The 20,059-nt window shown below is 30.9% G+C and overlaps 1 protein-coding gene and 1 non-coding gene across 2 annotated transcripts; one reads left to right on the forward strand and one right to left on the reverse strand.

The window, feature by feature from the left end:
• Window positions 1–6,096: 6,096 nt before the first annotated feature.
• On the reverse strand, window positions 6,097–6,169 carry TRNAK-CUU (transfer RNA lysine (anticodon CUU)). The gene has a single exon. It is a non-coding gene; the product is annotated as a tRNA-Lys (tRNA).
• Window positions 6,170–9,693: 3,524 nt separating this feature from the next.
• Window positions 9,694–17,940, forward strand: LOC131603678 (respiratory burst oxidase homolog protein A). The gene is made up of 14 exons (XM_058876093.1): window positions 9,694–10,619; window positions 10,838–10,997; window positions 11,275–11,323; window positions 11,869–11,982; window positions 14,158–14,580; window positions 14,848–15,234; window positions 15,334–15,429; window positions 15,699–15,814; window positions 16,024–16,191; window positions 16,286–16,445; window positions 16,590–16,787; window positions 16,914–17,042; window positions 17,136–17,214; window positions 17,321–17,940. Exons 1-14 carry the CDS (start codon window positions 9,956–9,958, stop codon window positions 17,428–17,430), a joined length of 2,853 nt encoding a protein of 950 aa, XP_058732076.1. The 5' UTR covers window positions 9,694–9,955; the 3' UTR covers window positions 17,431–17,940.
• Window positions 17,941–20,059: the final 2,119 nt, after the last annotated feature.

A 20,059-nucleotide genomic window follows, 5' to 3' on the forward strand; every position in this document is an offset into this window, starting at 1 on the left:
AATGATGTTTATAAGGCTATGTGTAGAGAGATTCCCAAAGTGCCATGGAGGAATCTCTTCTGCTATAATGTTGCCCGACAGAGGGCTCTAATGACTACGTGGCTTGCTTGCCACTGTAGATTGGCTATGAAACAACGCCATTGTTGATATGGTATGATTTCAGATGATAGATGTTGTTTGTGTATGCAAGAAGAGGAATCAATTAATCATCTGTTGTTTGGTTGTCCTGAAACGATATGTATTTGGGTCAAGATTCTTGATTGGATTCAGATTGCACACCTTCCGCGTATATGGGACGAAGAATTGGAATGGTTGAGTAAGAATACTAAATATAAGGCGTGGAAAGTCTCCATCCTGAAACTAGCCGTTACAGAAACTGTTTATGGTGTGTGGAAATAGTGTAATAATATTTGTTATGGTAATACAGTAGATAAGACAAAAATATAGTTGATAATATAATAGATATGATTATGCATAGGGGTTATAGGGGTTGATATAGTAAGAAACTTAGGACACATATAGTGAAGTTGATGATCTTTTAGTTTCCACATTGCTACTATATTATCTTTTTTTGAGAGTTGGATCCATGTGATCGCTTTGTACTATCCTATTTTTTAATTAATCCAATCTTTATTTGATTAAAAAAATATTTATGAACATTGCTTTAAAGAAAAAAGTAAAAAATTATAATAATTTAATAATTGTAATTGTTAAGTGTATTAGACCATTTACAATGGGGGTGTTGAATAATTTATTCAATAGTTGAATAACTACAATGGTGTGTTGAATCATGTGTTTAATGTGACGTGGATTAATTGGTGTTGAATACTTCCAACATGTTGAATAAGAAAAGAGTATGGGCCACCTAAAGTATGTGACAAAATATTATTGGTTGTTCTGTATGTTTAGATTTTTATTTCATAATAGTTATTTAATGTAAATTAATTTTTAGTAAATCAATTTTTTATTTATTTTTATTTTCACCAAAATTCATCATTTTTTTTGTCAATAAATAGTGACTTGTTTCATTTGATTTGGACACACACAAAAAATTAAAAATATAAATTTGGAAGAAAAAAATTAAAAAAATTACTAAATTAGAAAAAAATTAAAATAAAATATTTATATCTTAATTATTTTAATTTAGTTTCAATTGATACTTGAGATGTAGAAATATATAATCATAAAAACAAATATATAAAAGAAAATAAGAATAAGAAATAAAAGTAGTGGGGTAGGGGGTTGGATTTTATTAAACAAAATCATTGTAGTGAGTAAAATTTGAATGTGTGTTGAATGATGAGGTGGAAAAGAGAGAAGATGATGTGAAACATAAAAAATGAAAAAGTAGGGTGTTGAATAACTAAATCATTTTACATAGTCTTAAATTGAACGCAAGTAAACCATTGTTGAGCTTAATATAAGAAAATATTATATAAAGTAAAGTGTATTAATTTTACTATAAAGTTATAAATTAAAAGTATTTTTAAAAAATTGTATTGAAAAAATAATTAATTTGAGTTGAATGAATGTAAGTTGTTAGTTTAAAATTTTAATTTCTGCTAGTAAACTATAATTAAAAATAAATTTTAATTTTACGTGAAAAAAGTAGTTCAACGGATATAACCGAGATGTATTTTTTACTTAGATTTTTTTGTTAGCTCTTTGAATTAGATAAGTGTAAAATTATTCGTTGGTTCAATTCATTACAATAATATTTATTTATTTTTATATGTATTAATTAGTATAATATATAAATTAATTATTAATACTCATAAATTAACAATTATTTTATAAAAAATTAATTTAATTTTAATATTCAAATAAATCATCGTTGAGCTTGGTGTACAAGAAACATCATATAAAATTAGGTGTTATTTTTACTTTAAATTCGATTGGCCAGAATTAATTTAAGAAATTACATTTGAGTGAAACTAATAATTCCTTATTTCTTACAGTAAGTTATATAATTAAATCAAATGTGATATCGATTAATTTTCTTTATTCAATTTTAAAAGTTAATTATGCACTAGACATTAAATTTACAAATTTTTATATCCTTCAAAAATTAAATTGATAGATTTCATAAGCTTTAAAATTATTTATTATATTTAAATGATTCCAAAGCTAAATTAAATCATTATAGTAAAAGTTTATTTGCCTAAAGTAACCATTTGTTTTCAATTTAATTAGATGAAACCGTGAAAGTACGTGCGTTGTTTTTCTGATGACAGAACAATGAAGCTCATGTGTTCCATGGGTGGACATTTTATTAATATTTTATGGTGAAGTGGTTGTTGGATGCTATATTTGTCAAATGAGCTTTCTTTTTCCATCTTTCTTCTGCCGTTTGTCTTTTTGTTCTTTCTTACTATGTTTTCTTATTATGTTTATGATTATTATGTTTATGACTATGTGAATGACACTTTTCTGCGTCTGATTTGATTTTCTGAAAGACAACAATAATATCTTAAGATACAAGTTACTCACTCTATTGGGTATAAAAGGATATAAGAGTGTTTGCAGTGCAATTTGGGCAGCTTTAACGCTAAAAATATTTGAACTGCGAGAGAAAAAAAAGTGCGGTTTGGTTGACTTTCAAAAATAAAATCGAACCAAATATTAGGAAGATCTTAAAGTCCCACATTGGTTAGAGAGAATTTATAAAGAATGACACTCCTCACCTTACCAACCGGTTTTGTAAGGATGAGTTTGGTCAAACTCTAATATGGTATCAGAGCCTATTGATCGGACCATGGGCCGCCCACCGTTAATATTCATTCACCAAGCCAAAAAGAATGTTGGGCGTGAGAGGGTGTATTAGGAATATCCTAAAGTCCCACATTGGTTAGAGAGAATTTACAAAGAGTGACACTCCTCACCTTACCAACCGGTTTTGTAAGGATGAGTTAGGTCAAACTCTAATATGGTATCATAGCCTATTGATCGGACCATGGGCCGCCCACCGTTAATATTCACGCACCAAGCCAAAAAGAATGATGGGCGTGAGAATTTATAAAGAGTGACACTCCTCACCTTACCAACCGGTTTTGTAAGGATGAGTTAGGTCAAACTCTAATATGATATTAGAGCCTATTGATCGGACCATGGATCGCCCACCGTTAATATTCACGCACCAAGCCAAAAAGAATGGTGGGCGTGAGGGGGTGTATTAGGAAGATCCTAAAGTCCCACATTGGTTAGAGAGAAGAGAATTTATAAAGAGTGACACTCCTCACCTTACCAACCAGTTTTGTAATGATGAGGTAGGTCAAACTCTAATACCAAACCAAACTAATGTGGTTTGGATTGGTTCGGTTTGTTCGGTTATTTACAAGAAAAATATTGAGCCATACATACACATATAGAGGAAAATATAATTTTGTGTTTAATCATTCATACATTACTATAAAAAAATTATAATTGTCAAAGTAAGATTATAATTTGATACATAAAAATACTTTTACAATTTTATCTTAGGTTTAAAGAACGACATAAATGAAATTGCATTCGTAAATAAATATTATACAAAAAATACGATAAAATATATTTTATCAAAATAGTATTTATAAATGAATAATATTTTACTTTTTGATGATATATAAATCAAAATAAATATCATACAAAGAATATGATAAAATAAACACATAATACTAGTTGATTTCTAAAAAAAAAAAATTAAAAATTTATAGGTTAGTAAGATTTTATAACATAATACGGGTTGGTTTGCAAAATACAAATCGCAAACCAAACCGCACGGTTCTGCTAGAAAATGACCCAAACATATCCGAACCAAATGCGATTTCTTGTGGTTTCGCTATGGTTCGGTTTGGTTTTGTGGTTATCTATTAAACCGGTTTGGTTTTGAACACCCATAGAAGGTTATATTCTCACATTAAAGTAAGAGTAAGAACTTTGTCCTGATTATGTCTCAAGGTCTATAAATTTCATTTTTGAATTATGTAGTCTATGGTTAGAGCTCAATAGGCAGGTGTTGGTCGTAAATATACATGTAAAAAATTTCTAGCATCGTTTAATTTTGTAACGGATGAAAGAGTTCAAAGTTATATAATAGACTCAAAAGTTTCTTTACAAAAGACATCAGTCAAATGTACTTTAAATTTATATATTTTTTCATTGTGTTATTGTGTTAGAGTGTTGTGAGATGTAGTTCAATATTTGTTTTGTATAATATGGATGTATTGAAGTTCGTTAGGTGGTTGATGGTAAATTATGTGTTGCAACAATTTTTTACATAATATTATTCACTAATTGTCGGTTGAATTTTTCTTCAATTTTGAAATTTCCACGTTATATTCTAGTGTTGTAATTGTTTTCTTTATTTTCTCTATGTTAGCTTTTCTCAATAATTGATATCAAGAGCATTTTGATTCGATCCAAGTGTATGAGTTCTTAATATGCTACGTGGTTACGGTTTCGTTTGATCTTCCGCATCAAAAAAGAATGGTCGTGATTTGGGTTAGAAAAAATTAATGGAAGAATTATTTTTGACATGGAAAAATTCAAGTCAAAGATGTGTTGATACAAACAGAATTGCACAAGGTCTTGGTTAGTGGTTAGCATATGACCATTGATTTACATTGATGCAAGGTGTATTATGATATTATGTTAGTGGTTGAATAGCTTCCTGCTAACATGGAAGTTACACCATAAATTTTCAGCCTAATTTTTTACATGTAAAAATTATTGGAGTAGTTTAACTTCAAGTGAAATACTATCTTGTTGGTGGAGTATGATAGTTCTTTTGGACTATAGTTGTCAATAAAGACTATGTGAAATTTTTTTGAGTGATTTATTTTCAAATGATTATACTTTTCCGTTATAAGTGATAATTTTTAATTATGATTGTCAATGTTAAATTTTTTGGAGTGGTGTAGCTTCAAGTGGCTATACTATTTATGATTGAGTATAATAGTTTTTTTTGAACTATGATTTTTGGTGAATACAATGTGAAAATTATTTGAGTGGTGTAGTTCTAAGTGACTATATTATTGATGGTGAAGTATGATAGCTCTTTTTGAACTATAATTGTCAGTTAAGACAATGGAATTTGATGTATCATTTTCAATTAAGGTGAAAATTGTTTAAATTCGAAGAAGTTCCACATTTCTTAGTTTTATAAAATATACTAGTCAAAAGTAATTTAAGCTTTTATTTGACTTTTTTCTTTTTTATTATACTCTTGTGTTAGAGTGTTGCGAGATCTAGTTAAATATTTATTGGAAAATATGGAGGTATTGGGATCGTGTGGATGGATAAGGGTAAATTATGCATTGTAATAATATTAATATAATATTATTCTCTGGTTGTCGTTCGACAACGACATTGATTTTTCTCCGATTTTGGATTTTGTACGTTATGTCCATGTGTTGTGATGGTATTATTTATTTTCTCTATGCCAATTTTTTCCAACACAGATATGCAAGTATTTAAAAGTACGTGTGCTTACTCTAATAAATGTTTATTCTTAATTATTCAATGCCTTAACAAACACGCCAACAACATAACTTGACCCTAATTGTCTCTAGGTCTATAAATTCCATTTTAAATCATGTAGTTCATGATCATAATTCAAATATGCAAGTATTTAGAATCACACATGCTAAACAAACACACCCATTACAGAACTTGGCCAAATTATGTCTAGAGTCATTTGTTTCAAATGTTCATAAAGGATTTCTACGAATAAATTATCCGAGAATAAAAATATGAGATTCATTTCGTCGGTATCTTTTTCTAAAAATGCTATATAAAATTTTATAGGAATTTACATTCTCACATGAGAATATGAATGATCATGGGAATATATATGTTATAGGAGGTTATTTCATTTTCGAGAACCTTTATACATAGGAATGATTTTTTAACCTTGTAACAAATAACTATTTCTTAGCCATGTATTCCCGAAAATGTAATTGTTAGACTTGAAACAAACATAAGTCTATAAATTCCATTTTGAATCACATAGTCCATGATCAAAGTTAAAATTAGTATTCAAGTAAGATGTTTTCCCGAAAATATAATTCTTAGACTTGAAACAAACATAAGTCAATAAATAAGCAAAAAATTATAGTACGCCCACCGTGGGGCTCGAACCCACGACCACAAGGTTAAGAGCCTTGCGCTCTACCAACTGAGCTAGACGGGCCAATTGATATTTAAATAATATTGTTGTCCTAAAGCCCGTTATTGGAACAATTAGTACCCTCACATATATAAATTAGATATTCATAATAAACTATGATCATTTAGAAGTTATCATTCTCTGATATCAAATAATAGTACATCACTAGTAGGACTCATCATTTAATAAACTAAAACGAAAATTTGATGTCATTGCGGGTTGCATTACAAGTGCAAAATCATGAGAACAATTATGAAAGAATCATTAATAAAGACTATGACGAAGATTTGAAAAACCCCCAACCTTTGTGTCAAGAAATTCACAAGGTCTTAGTTCCATTGAACTTCAAGCCTCCTCAAATGGAGACCTTCATAAAAAAAAGACCCCTAAGAACACTTGATAACGATTATCACACACAAGGACATTATAAGAAAAATCAAGTCATTTAAGTGTAAGCTCTTATCGATAATTCTAAAGGATGTTGCACATCAAAATAGTACATAAGTTTACCCTGACATTCAATTACGAGATACACTCATTTTTTTAAAATCAGTTCATTAGCTTTTGAGATTTTAAAAAACAAACAACAAACCATGATTGTAACAATTCTACTCAACATCCGTCAAGGTAACTTCTAAACCCTCAAAGACTATCTCTTATGTTTAAACAAAGTCATCATACGGATAGTCAACCTCAATTAGAAGTTTTTTTTAGAGGAGTTTCATATTGGTTTGATGGCATATATTATGCCTAACATAATTGGTTTTTCTTTCTATTAGTTTTTCTATCCGTTGAATATATTTGATAAACTAACCTGTCAAAGGTTATATATTTATTTATAATCATGCTCATATTTACACTCCTTAATTTAACATTACAAAAGAGAAATGATTTAAATTTACAAGAGACTATGTTAGAGAGAGTAATTTTTACACCTCATATTTTCACATTATTTGTATGAATAAATTATCATTATCATTTTTGAAGTTACAAAGATGATTTTTTAAATATTTTGAAATCTATTTAAAAATAACTGCATAAACAAGGACTTATTTGAACAAAAAATCTATTTAAAAACAGTTCACAAAGTCAGTAATCAATTTTCATCGAAGTGGGAACTCGAGAGTTTGCTACCATCTTTGATGGAACCCTTAGTAGCTTCAAAGTTATCATTGAAAACAATAAGGGTTGGAAGGGTTGGGCGACTACAAAAGGAGCGACATTCAACATCTATGAGTCTGTTACCTTATTGCGAGACAAAGCATCACTTACAACAGGAAAAAAACTAAAATAAAAGAAAGAAAATAACTATTGTAAATGAGAAGGATATGAGTGGCACTAAGAAAAAATCTAGAAGTTTGAAGGAAAGGATACGCCAAGGGTGTGCAAAATTCAAAGAGAATAGAAACATTCGCCATAGCTCAAGGAGAAAGAAATTAAGTTTGCAAAAAGAAGAGTAAATTTATATTTTGCGCGAAGAATAGAAACATTCTCTAAAAGGTGAAACTCCTTTATATAATGGCACAAGATATATAAATCAACGATCCAAAATGAAGAAAAATAGAGCAGACAAAAAACAACTGTTAGATTTTCCTCGAAATTACCACATTACTTGAGTATACTTAAGCACCGTATAGGGAATAACCACACTATACTCTAGTAACCTTGTGCCGCGTGTAAATGTAATCATGCAAGGCGTCTCAATGATGAGACTAACATTTAATGTGCATGTTCGGAAGCTCACTCACTCCGATTTCCTAAATCTTTTTCACTTCTGCAAACAAATGACATGTTATGAAGATCCCGCTCTAGGGCGTCGCCGATTGGTATTTTGAAAAACTTTTCATTACTGCAATATGTCAAGAATTTTGGGCAACTATTACAAATCGACTAAATATCCAATAACAATGAGGCTCAATCATCAAACTAAAATCATAAGGCGTTAAAGGTACAATGCACCCACTATCTTGGGACTGATAGTCAATCCACACTACAGATGATTATTCACAGTTGGCTATCATCGAACGATTTTCCACATTTAATACTGGAAAGCAAATAAGATCTCTAACTGACTCTCGTATATAAGAGATCATACGCAAGCCTTTACTATGTTGCTTATTTGTTAACTTAGGCATTAAAATGTTTGATCTCTGATTGTACCAAAAGCATACTCCATTGCACCATTTTTAATTCCATCACTTCACTACACATTTTAGTTTTCTTTTACGAAATTTAATTTTTATTCATTATTGATTTACTTTTTATTTATTTTATCTAATTTTTTTCAATACTATCTCAACATTTTTACACTCAATTTTGAAAACATGGATATTTCATTTCTATATAAATGAGAAATATTAGAATAAAATATTATTAATATTTATTTTATGTTTAAATTTGAGAATCTAGCTTTTAAAATTTTTAATTTGATATTTTTGTCTGTGGTCCTTTTCCAATTAAATTGTGTTAGAAAAATTCTACATTACCTTTTCCAAAAGTAAAGAAGGAAAATTCTATATTGCTGCACCTTTGCAAATTAAAACACCATTTAAAAATAAAAAATAAATTATTAATAATACATATTTTGCAACATAAAAGATAACTTAAAATAGTGAAACTCTAGATTATTTAACCAAAAATAGCAACTTAAAATAAATAACACAGACAATCAATTGAAGTTTAAAAGTCAATGAACCCAATTTAAAAAAAAAAATTCAAGAAACTTAATTGTTACTTCTAAAATTAAATTAGGAAGAAAGATTTTCTTTTTATAGACCAAATGTTACAATAAAAAAAAGGTAAATTCTTTGGTACCCATGAATTCAAGTTGGGTACCGGTACCTTTAGTGTAAATTATTATTAAATATTAATTTATTTTAAAATAAATAAAAATAAATAAGTGACATGGCATGAAATTATAACATTTGATTGGTTGAGGGTACCGGTACCCATCTAAACTCAAGGGTACCGGAGTGTTCACCTAAAAAAACCAAATTAGAAACATGAAGAGAAATTATGTGTGAGTGAGTGGAGTTGACATTGAAATCAATCCTTGCCGTCGAGACAGAGGCTCTAGAATCAGCGACCCCACTAACGTAAAATAGACATATTCTCTTTCGTTTTCCGACTCGCCATTCCCACACTTTATCTCTCTCTCACCTTCTGCATCCACTACTTCAAAAGCCAAGTCATTCCAACCGCGTCTCGCCACAAACTTTTTTTAGTCTCAACACCAAATTAATTACTATATTTCGGTTAAATCACCTTAGTCGATAGTTGTATAGAAACATTATACACAGATATCAGATATAGAATTGCAGATATCTAATGCAAAGTTGCGATATCTCATTTATTCATCTTGTTTAAATTTTAATTACGATTCTATTTGAAAAAAATTAATTAATATATTTTAATTAATTTTAATCAAAATACCAACAACATCTTTTGGTGGCCATTGTTGCCTTTTCTTTTTCATTTCACACTAATTAAATTAAATCTAACCAAACACACTTTTTAAATTTATTTCTATTATTTTAATTATTCCATAAATTTGTGTTTCTTTCTTCTACCTATCTCTCAGCTATTACATAAAAACAGAGCCTATTCCTAATCTGTGTACTATCTGAAATTTTACTTTCCTCTCCCTCTCTCTATATATAAATTCGATCTTGTAATTTTGTTGGTTCAACTACACTTGTCCATTTTAGGAACGCGTGTCTAATAACAGCATAGCATAACAATTTTTTGAATTGAGGGGTAAAAACGAGAAAATCATTTAGACTGATCGGTATATTGATTATTGTGTGATCAATGAATGATATTCCGAAACACGAGAGGCGTTGGGCGTCAGATACTGTTCCCGGAAAAGTAACTGTCTCCGCCGGGACATCGCCGGGAACTGAGTCTAGTTACGCTTCCGATGAGTTTGTGGAGGTTACTATCGATCTTCGAGACGATGACACAATCGTTCTTCGTAGTGTTGAGCCAGCTGGTGTTAATGTTAATATTGACGATAGTGTCGCCAGTGTCGCCGGAAGCGGTTTCGATACTCCGGTGTCTGTTCCGAGGTCGCCGTCGATTCGGAGAAACTCCTCGAGAGGATTCCGGCATTTCTCACAGGAGCTGAAAGCGGAGGCCGTTGCTAAGGCGAAGCAATTCTCGCAGGAGCTAAGAAGATTCTCGTGGAGTCACGGTCATGCTTCGCGTGCTCTTTCATCTTCCGCTGGTCATAGTCATACCGGAACAAGCGGTGCCGGAGTTGGTGGTTTTGAAACGGCGTTGGCCGCTCGTGCTTTGAGGAAGCAACGCGCGCAGCTTGATCGCACTCGCACCGGTGCTCATAAAGCACTCCGGAGTTTGAAATTCATCAGCAGTAAATCCAACGGTTTAGATGCTTGGAACGAAGTGCAGAGAAATTTCGATAAACTTTCTAAAGACGGTTTTCTCCATCGCGTCGATTTCGGTCAATGCATAGGTAGATCAATTTGCTTTTTGAAATCTCTATTCATAAATCATAATCTTGCATTGTTAGTTTAAACCGTTTAATTTTTATCTCTGATTCAATGCATTATAGTTTAGTCAATTTTATAGCCTAAAAATTGCTTAGATCTTGCTTAGTGCTTTTTCTGATGATTTTTTTTTTTTACTTGAAAGAGTCTTGATAGTTAATGTTTTTTCTTTCTCTATCGAAAGGTATGAAAGATTCAAAGGAATTTGCTCTGGAACTCTTTGATGCTCTAGGTCGTAAGCAAAGATTGAAGGTTGAAAAGATAAACAGGGAAGAACTTTTGGAGTTCTGGACGCAAATTACTAATCAAAGTTTTGATTCCCGTCTCCAGATCTTCTTTGACATGTAATCTTTCAATGCTTATTGTTTATTGATGTCCTGAAAATTCTATTTAATTAGTGATTAATAATCTTCTATGGTTACCTTTAAAATTCGCACTGGCACTATCCAATGTCAAATTTAACACCTCATTATTAAATGTCACCGTATATTTTACTTTAATATTTTAATGTCACTTTGAAGCTTTCTTAGCTTGGAGTATTTCAATTATTATTATTGTAGTAGTAATCATTAAGTGCCTTATTTTTTAAAATTTCATTTAATATGTTAATTGACTTCACAGGGTGGACAAGAACGAAGATGGAAGAATCACCGAAGAAGAAGTAAAAGAGGTAACGAGGATTTTTATATTCAACTGATATATTGTTTACTATTGAATATTTGTGTTTGAACAATCAACTTTAATTTTTCTTTAGTGACATTTTCTTCATATTATGTAGTACGTGAAACGTTGCATCCATGCTTTTAATTAATCAACATTAGGCTGGCGTGGACAAACTTAAGTCTTGTGATCATTAAAAATAATTACTTAAAAACCCAGTAATTAAGTATTGAGTTCACACTAGACATTAATTTTCCGTGATCTAAAGCATAATATTAGTTGGTAGTAGTAGATATTCAAGAGTCATGTCTTACCTTTTTCGGTTTAGGTCATAGAGATGGAGCTTTCATTTCTCTGTTTTTACCAAATTCTTGGAATTCATAGTGAAGACGTTTTCAGAGTGGAGTTGGTGGGGGCGTGGTCGTCATTTTATGCTAAAAGCATTTCTTTTATCACAAGATAGACATTTTCTTAACCACGTACTAATGTTTAGTTAATTTTTTAATTAATTAAATAGTTCATTATCTAATTCTTGGTGCATTTCTTTCCTTCCAGGTCATCATGTTAAGCGCTTCTGCCAATAAGTTATCTAGACTCCAGGAGCAAGCTGAAGAATATGCAGCTCTAATCATGGAAGAATTAGACCCTGAAAGACTTGGCTACATTGAGGTATTAGCATAAATTTTATAAAAAAAATAAGGTGGTCTTTTTTAGTATAGTCTTTGCTATTCATCTCTCATTTCAAATAATATTTTAGCGTATGATAATATTTTTTTGAATTGTACAAAATATTAAAAATTAAAAATTGGACAAATATTTATGAACATGACATAGATAATGAGACATTAGCTAAAAAAGAGGAAGTAGTAAATATAAATAAGCAAAAAAAAATAAAAACAATGGTGGTCATAATAATTATTTGAATTTGACTCCTTCATAACAATGGATACTAGGATACTAAGTACAATGATAACGTTACATTATGAGGATAAAATATATCAACATGTATAACAAACTATGAAATGAATCAAATTTCAATAGTTGAATTTCAATGAACGTCACAATTTGACAATTTATTTTTTAGCATGTCCACATAAACATCTAACAAATAAATAACTAACCATTGTAATAATTGTTTGTTTGTGGAAAACATTATTGATAATCATAGTTGATTTTAGAAAGAATTGGTGAATTTTTTTATTGATAATCTAGAGTTTAGTTAAAGATAAAACAAAGTTTGATAAAATTATGTTATGGAATTTGATTTTTTCTTCCGAACCATTAATCTTTAATTAGAATTTTTATAAGTTCTATCCCTTTGATTAATATGTAATTGACATTTTCATTTTATATAATTTCCATTAATACAATAAAAATAAGAGAATATATAATGTCCCACAGGTATATTTGCTACTTGGTAGGGCTCCTATTTTTGCAGTCATATTTTGACTTACGTACATTCAGTCAGTGTTGGACTACGACCCTTTATTTAGTCCACAGTTGGGCCAAATTGTGTAATTGATCCAGTCACACAACATTTCCTTTGTCGTTCAACCGTTTAGAAAAATAAGAGAAAACATCAGGCATATTTGATAAATTATTCCATACTAGCAAGCAGTTATAAGTTAAACAAATAAATTGACTGATCCTTGTATAAAAAAAATGTTTGATATTCCATTAACATCGCTACATTATTTGTAACTACTCCATATACTTTATTATTTCTTTATTTTTTACTTTGTCAACAAATTTAACATAAATTCAAGTAGCTAGCTAGGGACGACTTTGTTACTTTGTACCTAATATGATTAGGCTGATACTTCTAATTATTTAGTTCCTTGAGTAAGCAAGTAGATGCTGATCAATATAAGTACTAATATTTATTAGGGACTTCGTTATTTCTTTTACCAATAGAACATTTTTAGAAGAAATTTGTTACAATTTTTAAACAGTACTGGTTAGGACTGGTTTTTCTGTGTTCAGTGTTCACTATGCTTCAAAGCTCAAAGTAAAGAGTAGTGCAGATAAATGTATTGAAGCATTTTTAACTTTTTAAAAGGGTTGAAGAAAGATGTATTGAAGCACTTTTAACTTTTTCAATAGTAGACAGATAAATGTTAATCATATATGTAGTAGTGGTGTCAATGTGTTTATGAAGTGTTAGTGTAAGATTTCGTGCTTCATAAGTAATACTTTTTGAAAAATGAGGTACTACATAACTTTGGAATCAGGCCCACATATTTTATCTAATAAAAGATGACTGTTGTAACAAGTGTTAAAGTGAATGTTGTCAACACTATTTAAAAGTAAATGTAAACAGTACCGTGGCAGAAAATCCTTTTTGGGCATAGTGGAAGCTATTGCGTGCTGATCTTAGTTGGAGTTATTGTTCATCAATTAATTTCATTTTTCTGCCATTATTTTCTCAATTATGGACTTGAAATCAAGTAATGGGATTTGATTCTTTTGCAGTTTACCTCTCCTCTAATGTGAGAGGGGAGCTGCAAAACAATAAAACACAATTGGTTAAAATTAGTTTATGCCATGAGTTGAGGGATTTCCTTTCCTACTGTCTTAATACACTTGATCTGAATTAAATGATCACACCAATGCAATAACAGAAGGAATGTAGGATATCCAGTTTCTTTTTCATAAGCTTGAATTCCCGGCCTTTGTTTTCACGGGTTAGGCTTACCTCTTCATCAACATATATCCACGTTAGTTAAAATTCTGTTACTCTTGTAAATGCACATCATTGACATTCTGAAATGTGTTTTACACGACTCAACCTCTGAATATTTTGCTACATTTTGGATGGTCATTATGTTGTTCCTATGCATGCAGCTATGGCAATTGGAAACACTTCTTTTACAAAAGGACACGTATCTCAACTATTCCCAAGCTCTAAGCTACACAAGTCAAGCTTTGAGCCAGAACCTACAGGGACTAAGAAAGAAAAGTCCTATACGTAGGGTGAGCCGCAGATTTATTTACTATTTGCAAGAGAATTGGAGGAGACTTTGGGTTTTAACATTGTGGGTTTGCATAATGATTGGACTCTTCACATGGAAATTTTTTCAATACAAGCAAAAAGATGCTTTTCATATAATGGGTTACTGTCTTCCCACAGCCAAAGGTGGGGCTGAGACGTTGAAATTCAACATGGCACTGATTCTCTTCCCAGTCTGCAGAAACACCATAACTTGGCTCAGGTCTACGAAGGTATCTTATGTTGTACCTTTTGACGACAACATCAACTTCCATAAGGTATGCATTATATTAGTCTATCTTATGAAATTAATATAGTATAGTTTCTCTTCTATTAACTATTTAAAAAAAGTAATTTAATCAATACTATTTTTTAATTAGCATTAGATGTTATAAAATGATTTCAAAATTACATCGCTTAAAGAAACAGCGTATAGTTAAAAAGAAACTTATTTTTTTGACAGAAAGCAGAAATTTAAATAATAAATTTATGTAAATTCTACAAGGAAGTATATGATTTCGGCTGTTTCTTTCTGACTCTTACAGACAATTGCTGGGGCAATTGTAATTGGTGTTATACTTCATGCCGGGGATCACCTTGCTTGTGATTTTCCAAGACTCGTAAGTTCGTCTGAAGCTGATTATCAGAAGTATTTGAAAGGTGTATTTGGTCATGACAGACCCAGTTATGCAGACCTAGTTAAAGGGGTTTCGGGCATCACTGGGATTTTGATGGTGGTTTTGATGGCAATAGCATTTACACTCGCAACAAAATGGTTCAGAAGGAATCTCATTAAGCTGCCTGAACCATTTAGTAGGCTTACTGGCTTCAATGCCTTCTGGTATTCACACCATCTGTTTGTCATTGTCTATGGCCTGCTCATTGTCCATGGTGTAAAACTTTACCTCGTGCACAAATGGTACTATAAAACGGTATATAATTTATAGAATTGGATTTCAATTGTTTTGATATTTAAGAAATACGTTGTATAAGGTGATTAGTTATTTGACCCCTTGATTTTTGATTTTCAGACATGGATGTATCTCGCTGTTCCGGTTTTACTCTATGCGTCAGAAAGAACGCTCAGATTATTCCGTTCTGGCTTTTATACAGTCCGTATTATAAAGGTGAGCATAGGAAGTGAAACTATTAGTAGTAGGCTCTTAAAATTGGTACCAACTTCATTAATAATATGGGTTTCACTTTGTTTTGCCTACAATTGGTTTGTTTGGGCATATTGTATTTATCCGGAGAGTGGAGTTCTATAATGTAAAAATTGCAAGGACCAGGACCTCAGAAATCATACTTGACTCACCTTAACTTTATATAAATCAACCTGTAAATACACCAAAGTTAACTTATTTCATTTTTCTTTTTAATTGTGGAAAACATTTAGGTTGCTATTTATCCTGGAAATGTTCTCACATTGCAAATGTCTAAACCTCCTCAATTTCGTTACAAAAGTGGACAGTACATGTTTGTACAATGTTCTGCTGTGTCTCCCTTTGAGTGGTAAGTTGCATTTCAGTTTTAATGGACAATACATTTCATTTTAGTTGAATGCTGAGGTGTTACAATTTATATCACGCTTCATACCATATGAGTTTTTTAACTGGATCAAAATTGATGAGCCATAAGAGTCTCGATTCTGTTATGGCATCTTTGTCCAATTTAGTGAGAGTGTCTAGCAGTAACATGAAGAAATATATGTATGATGACAGGCATCCGTTTTCTATTACCTCAGCCCCGGGGGATGACTTTCTGAGTGTTCACATTCGTCAACTTGGTGACTGGACTCAGGAGCTTAAAAGGGTATTTTCGGAGGCCTGTGAGCCTCCCGTGTCCGGGAGGAGTGGGCTTCTCAGGGCTGATGAAACGACAAAGAAAAGGTACATGTATTGCAATGTTCTTTATCTCCAAATTTTTGGTCATCAACTATAAATTTATTCTGATATTTCTGCTGTTTGCTAACTGTTCATAAAGTTTGCCAAAGTTAAAGATAGATGGACCATACGGGGCACCAGCACAAGACTATAAAAAATATGACGTTTTGTTACTGGTCGGTCTTGGAATAGGAGCTACTCCTTTCATCAGCATCCTGAAAGATCTTCTCAACAACATTATCAAAATGGAGGAGCTGGCGGTGAGTATTACTGATAAGATCAAATTATCAACCATGTTAAAACTCATAAAAAGTATATGTTATACAATGTTCACTGATTGTCATTTGAGCATTCATATGTAAATATAGCATGACTAATTAGCAATAAACGTTACTCCCATCCAGGATTCAGTCTCTGATACAAGTAGAGCTTCAGACGTAAGCATTGGGAGTACTGATTCACCATCTGTTAATAAAATTGCTCCAAAAAGGAGGAAAACTCTGAAGACTACCAATGCTTATTTCTATTGGGTTACAAGAGAACAAGGCTCTTTTGATTGGTTCAAAGGAGTCATGAACGAAGTAGCTGAGCTTGATCAAAGGGTATTAGTTATATTGCTGAAGATTTATTTATATTACAGACACTTGCTCTTGAAAAATCAAGCATTACTTTTCCTTCTTAAGGTTTACTTGCAATTGGCTAATGCTTTGTCAAATTATGGACTTCAGGGTGTCATTGAGATGCACAACTACTTGACTAGCGTATACGAGGAAGGAGATGCTAGATCTGCCCTCATCACCATGGTTCAAGCACTGAACCATGCCAAAAATGGAGTTGATATTGTTTCTGGAACTAGGGTAAGCTTTCAATTTCTTGATGCTCTTTAATTTCTAAGTTGGGACTCGGCATTGAGTAAATTATAACCACTTCTTTGAATTTCTACTTACCAGGTACGGACACATTTCGCTAGGCCTAATTGGAAGAAGGTTTTCTCTAAAATGTGTTCCAAGCACTATAGTGGACGAATAGGTTAGTCTCCATCGAGCATATGTTTGCACTTCATACATTGTAGTATCATATATACCATTTTCTGTCTTTCTTGTACTAACATTATGACTGTCTTAATTCATATCAGGGGTATTTTATTGTGGCGCACCAGTTTTGGCCAAAGAACTTAATAAGCTATGCTTCGAATTCAATGAAAAGGGTCCAACAAAATTTGAGTTCCACAAAGAGCATTTCTAACTAATTTGGATGGAGCTGAAACTGATGATGACCTTATTATATGACTATGTTCTAATAAGCTAAAACTATTTTTATAGAATGTGAAGCATCGTACATACAGACATCGAAATTGCTTGGCATTTGACCATGCATGTGGCTGCAAAGAAGAAGAGATAACAGCAGCTTATGTACCCTACATTATACATTACAAATATTGGATACATTGATCTAATTGGAAGCAACATTGAATGATTATTGCAGATAGATTGGCAATGAATTGAAAATGGTGACTCACCCGGGAATCTTCATGTAAAGGAGAGCGAGTACTTGCTTTTATGATCCTCTCTATATCTCTCAACAGACTCCTAATTTTTGTTTGGCTTTTCTACTGAGGAAGGGTCTATATGTGTGTAAATGAGGCTAGTATAGTGTATTCTTTTTTCTTTTTATCAAGGTAACCACTAGCGTTATACTTTTATCTTTTGTATCATACACATAATGGATAGATAGTGAATAATACAAATTTAACAATTGTTAATGCGTTCATCTGGTCAAATGTCTACTTTAGTACTGTCTGCCATCGAACCCACGGGTAGGAGATTTTTAAAGAGCAAACAATCACTTACTGTACTAAATTGAAAATAGGCTTAGAGAGTTAATGGGTCATAAGCCCAATAAAATTTATAATAAATTTTTGTTTAAATAATTTTTTAACTTAAAAAATAAAATTAATAATTAATATATATCCTTTAAAAAATAAAATATAACATGAATTAAAAAAAAGGTTAATACATATTCTCCTCTCTCTGTCATGCGCTTTTCGAAAATTTCCCTAATAAAAAAAGTTATTTTATGTGGATAAGAAAACATGTCAAGTGTTCAAAAATTTGTTGTGGGTAGATGGCAACTCCACACTTATCCACTAAGCTAGATACTTTACCTTGTATAATTAGTGCTTGAATGATATTAATAACATACTTTCCTTTGTATTTACAATTCTAATATTTATAATATATTTAAAATATTGAAATATTCAATATTTTAATATTCCTTTTGAACATTTGACATGTTTTCTCAATGAACATAAAATAGACAACGCAGCATTAAAAATAATAACAAATTAAAATAAATAGTTATTTGGTCATCCAAGTAAATAAAAGATAAAAAAGTACATGCCACATCACATTTTTTTAATAACTGGATGTGATGAAGGTAAAAAAATAAGAGAATCTTCAAATGTTAGGGGAATTATACAACTTTTCTTTTTGCAGGGAGTTTTTCAAAAGTCCCCTTTATAGCAGGGGGAGAATATGTATTAATCCTAAAAAAATTGTTTAAATAATTTCTTAACTTAAAAAAATGAAAATTATTAATTAATATATATTTTTTAAAAATAAAATATGATGTGGATTAAAAAATATATATGACGTCAATTTAAAAAAAAAAAACCACGTGGTCTGCCACGCTGACAGTATAAGGGAATATTTACTGCAATATGGTAATAAGGGATGTATCTGAGAAATTTTGAAAATTGTGATGGGGTTTTTAAAAAAAACTTTACCAGGGCTAAAACAAATTTCGCTAATATTACAAGGAGACTTTGTATATTTAACCCTTTATTTTAATTTGTTGTGTTGTGTCGTGCTGAAATTTTACGTTGTTCTTAATTGTATTTTTTGCTCCATTGTCCAATTATTTTATATTCAATTATAGTTGAACGATACTCAACTAAAATTATTTATTTATTTAATTGATTTTTTAGCACAAAAGTGACAATGAAGAGTAGTAAATTGATTTATTTTTCAAGAGAAAAGAAAGAGATGAATAAAAATTAACTTCTATATTTCCGGACCTCAAAGAATTCTGGAGAACCCAAAAATTGAATAAAATATTATTTCTCTTCTACTTGTAGCTTGATAAGTATGTATGAAACAACTTATACTGTTTCAAGAAAATTTGAAAATGAAAGATTAAGTTACGCTTCACATGGAGATGTTGATGGTGCTTACAATTACATGAAGGTATTTGATTGTATATTAATATAACATATGATGATAGAAATTATGGGGATCAAAAATATCATTTATGAAGCCTTACAACAACAATCTCAAGATGTAGTTAATGTTATGCATTTGGCTTGTACAACAAAAGCTTTTATTTGAAAATTGAAAGAAAATGTTTGAGATAAATTATTTACTTATTTGAATTCTTTTTGTGAAAAACATGATATGGAGATTCTTGATTTTGATGATGTTCACTCTGTAGGATTAATTTATTAATCCACTAAAAATGACTCATGTAAATAAAAATTGGCTTTAAATAAAATATGCATAAATGCAATTATTGTTTAGGTTTGATTGGATAATTAAGCCGATGAGATTTTATTTTGAAATTTATAATTTAAATCTCTCTTCTCTCTCTTCTCTCTCTTCATGGCTAATGGGAGACATGACTCTTGGGATGAGATGTGATTGTTAGAATAAGATATCTATAAATAGGCACCATTAGACAAGCAACGCCAACTTTTCTCATTCCTTCTTATTTCTCTCAAATACACAAAATTATCTTCATCATCAAAGATACATATAAGGAAGAAGAAAGAGAGAAGAGAACAATTGGAGTCGAGAATCGAGAAACAAAATAAGAATCA

The sequence above is a fragment of the Vicia villosa genome, linkage group LG5 (genome assembly GCF_029867415.1).
Source record: "Vicia villosa cultivar HV-30 ecotype Madison, WI linkage group LG5, Vvil1.0, whole genome shotgun sequence".
NCBI lineage: Eukaryota > Viridiplantae > Streptophyta > Magnoliopsida > Fabales > Fabaceae > Vicia > Vicia villosa.

Bases quoted from the DNA above. Each gene is read 5' to 3' on its own strand.
- LOC131603678 (XM_058876093.1), top strand. From the start codon at position 9,956: ATGAATGATATTCCGAAACACGAGAGGCGTTGGGCGTCAGATACTGTT. The intron at 10,998-11,274 runs GTAATCTTTCAA...TTGACTTCACAG, and splicing joins CTCCAGATCTTCTTTGACAT to GGTGGACAAGAACGAAGATG. The intron at 16,446-16,589 runs GTGAGTATTACT...ACTCCCATCCAG, and splicing joins TCAAAATGGAGGAGCTGGCG to GATTCAGTCTCTGATACAAG.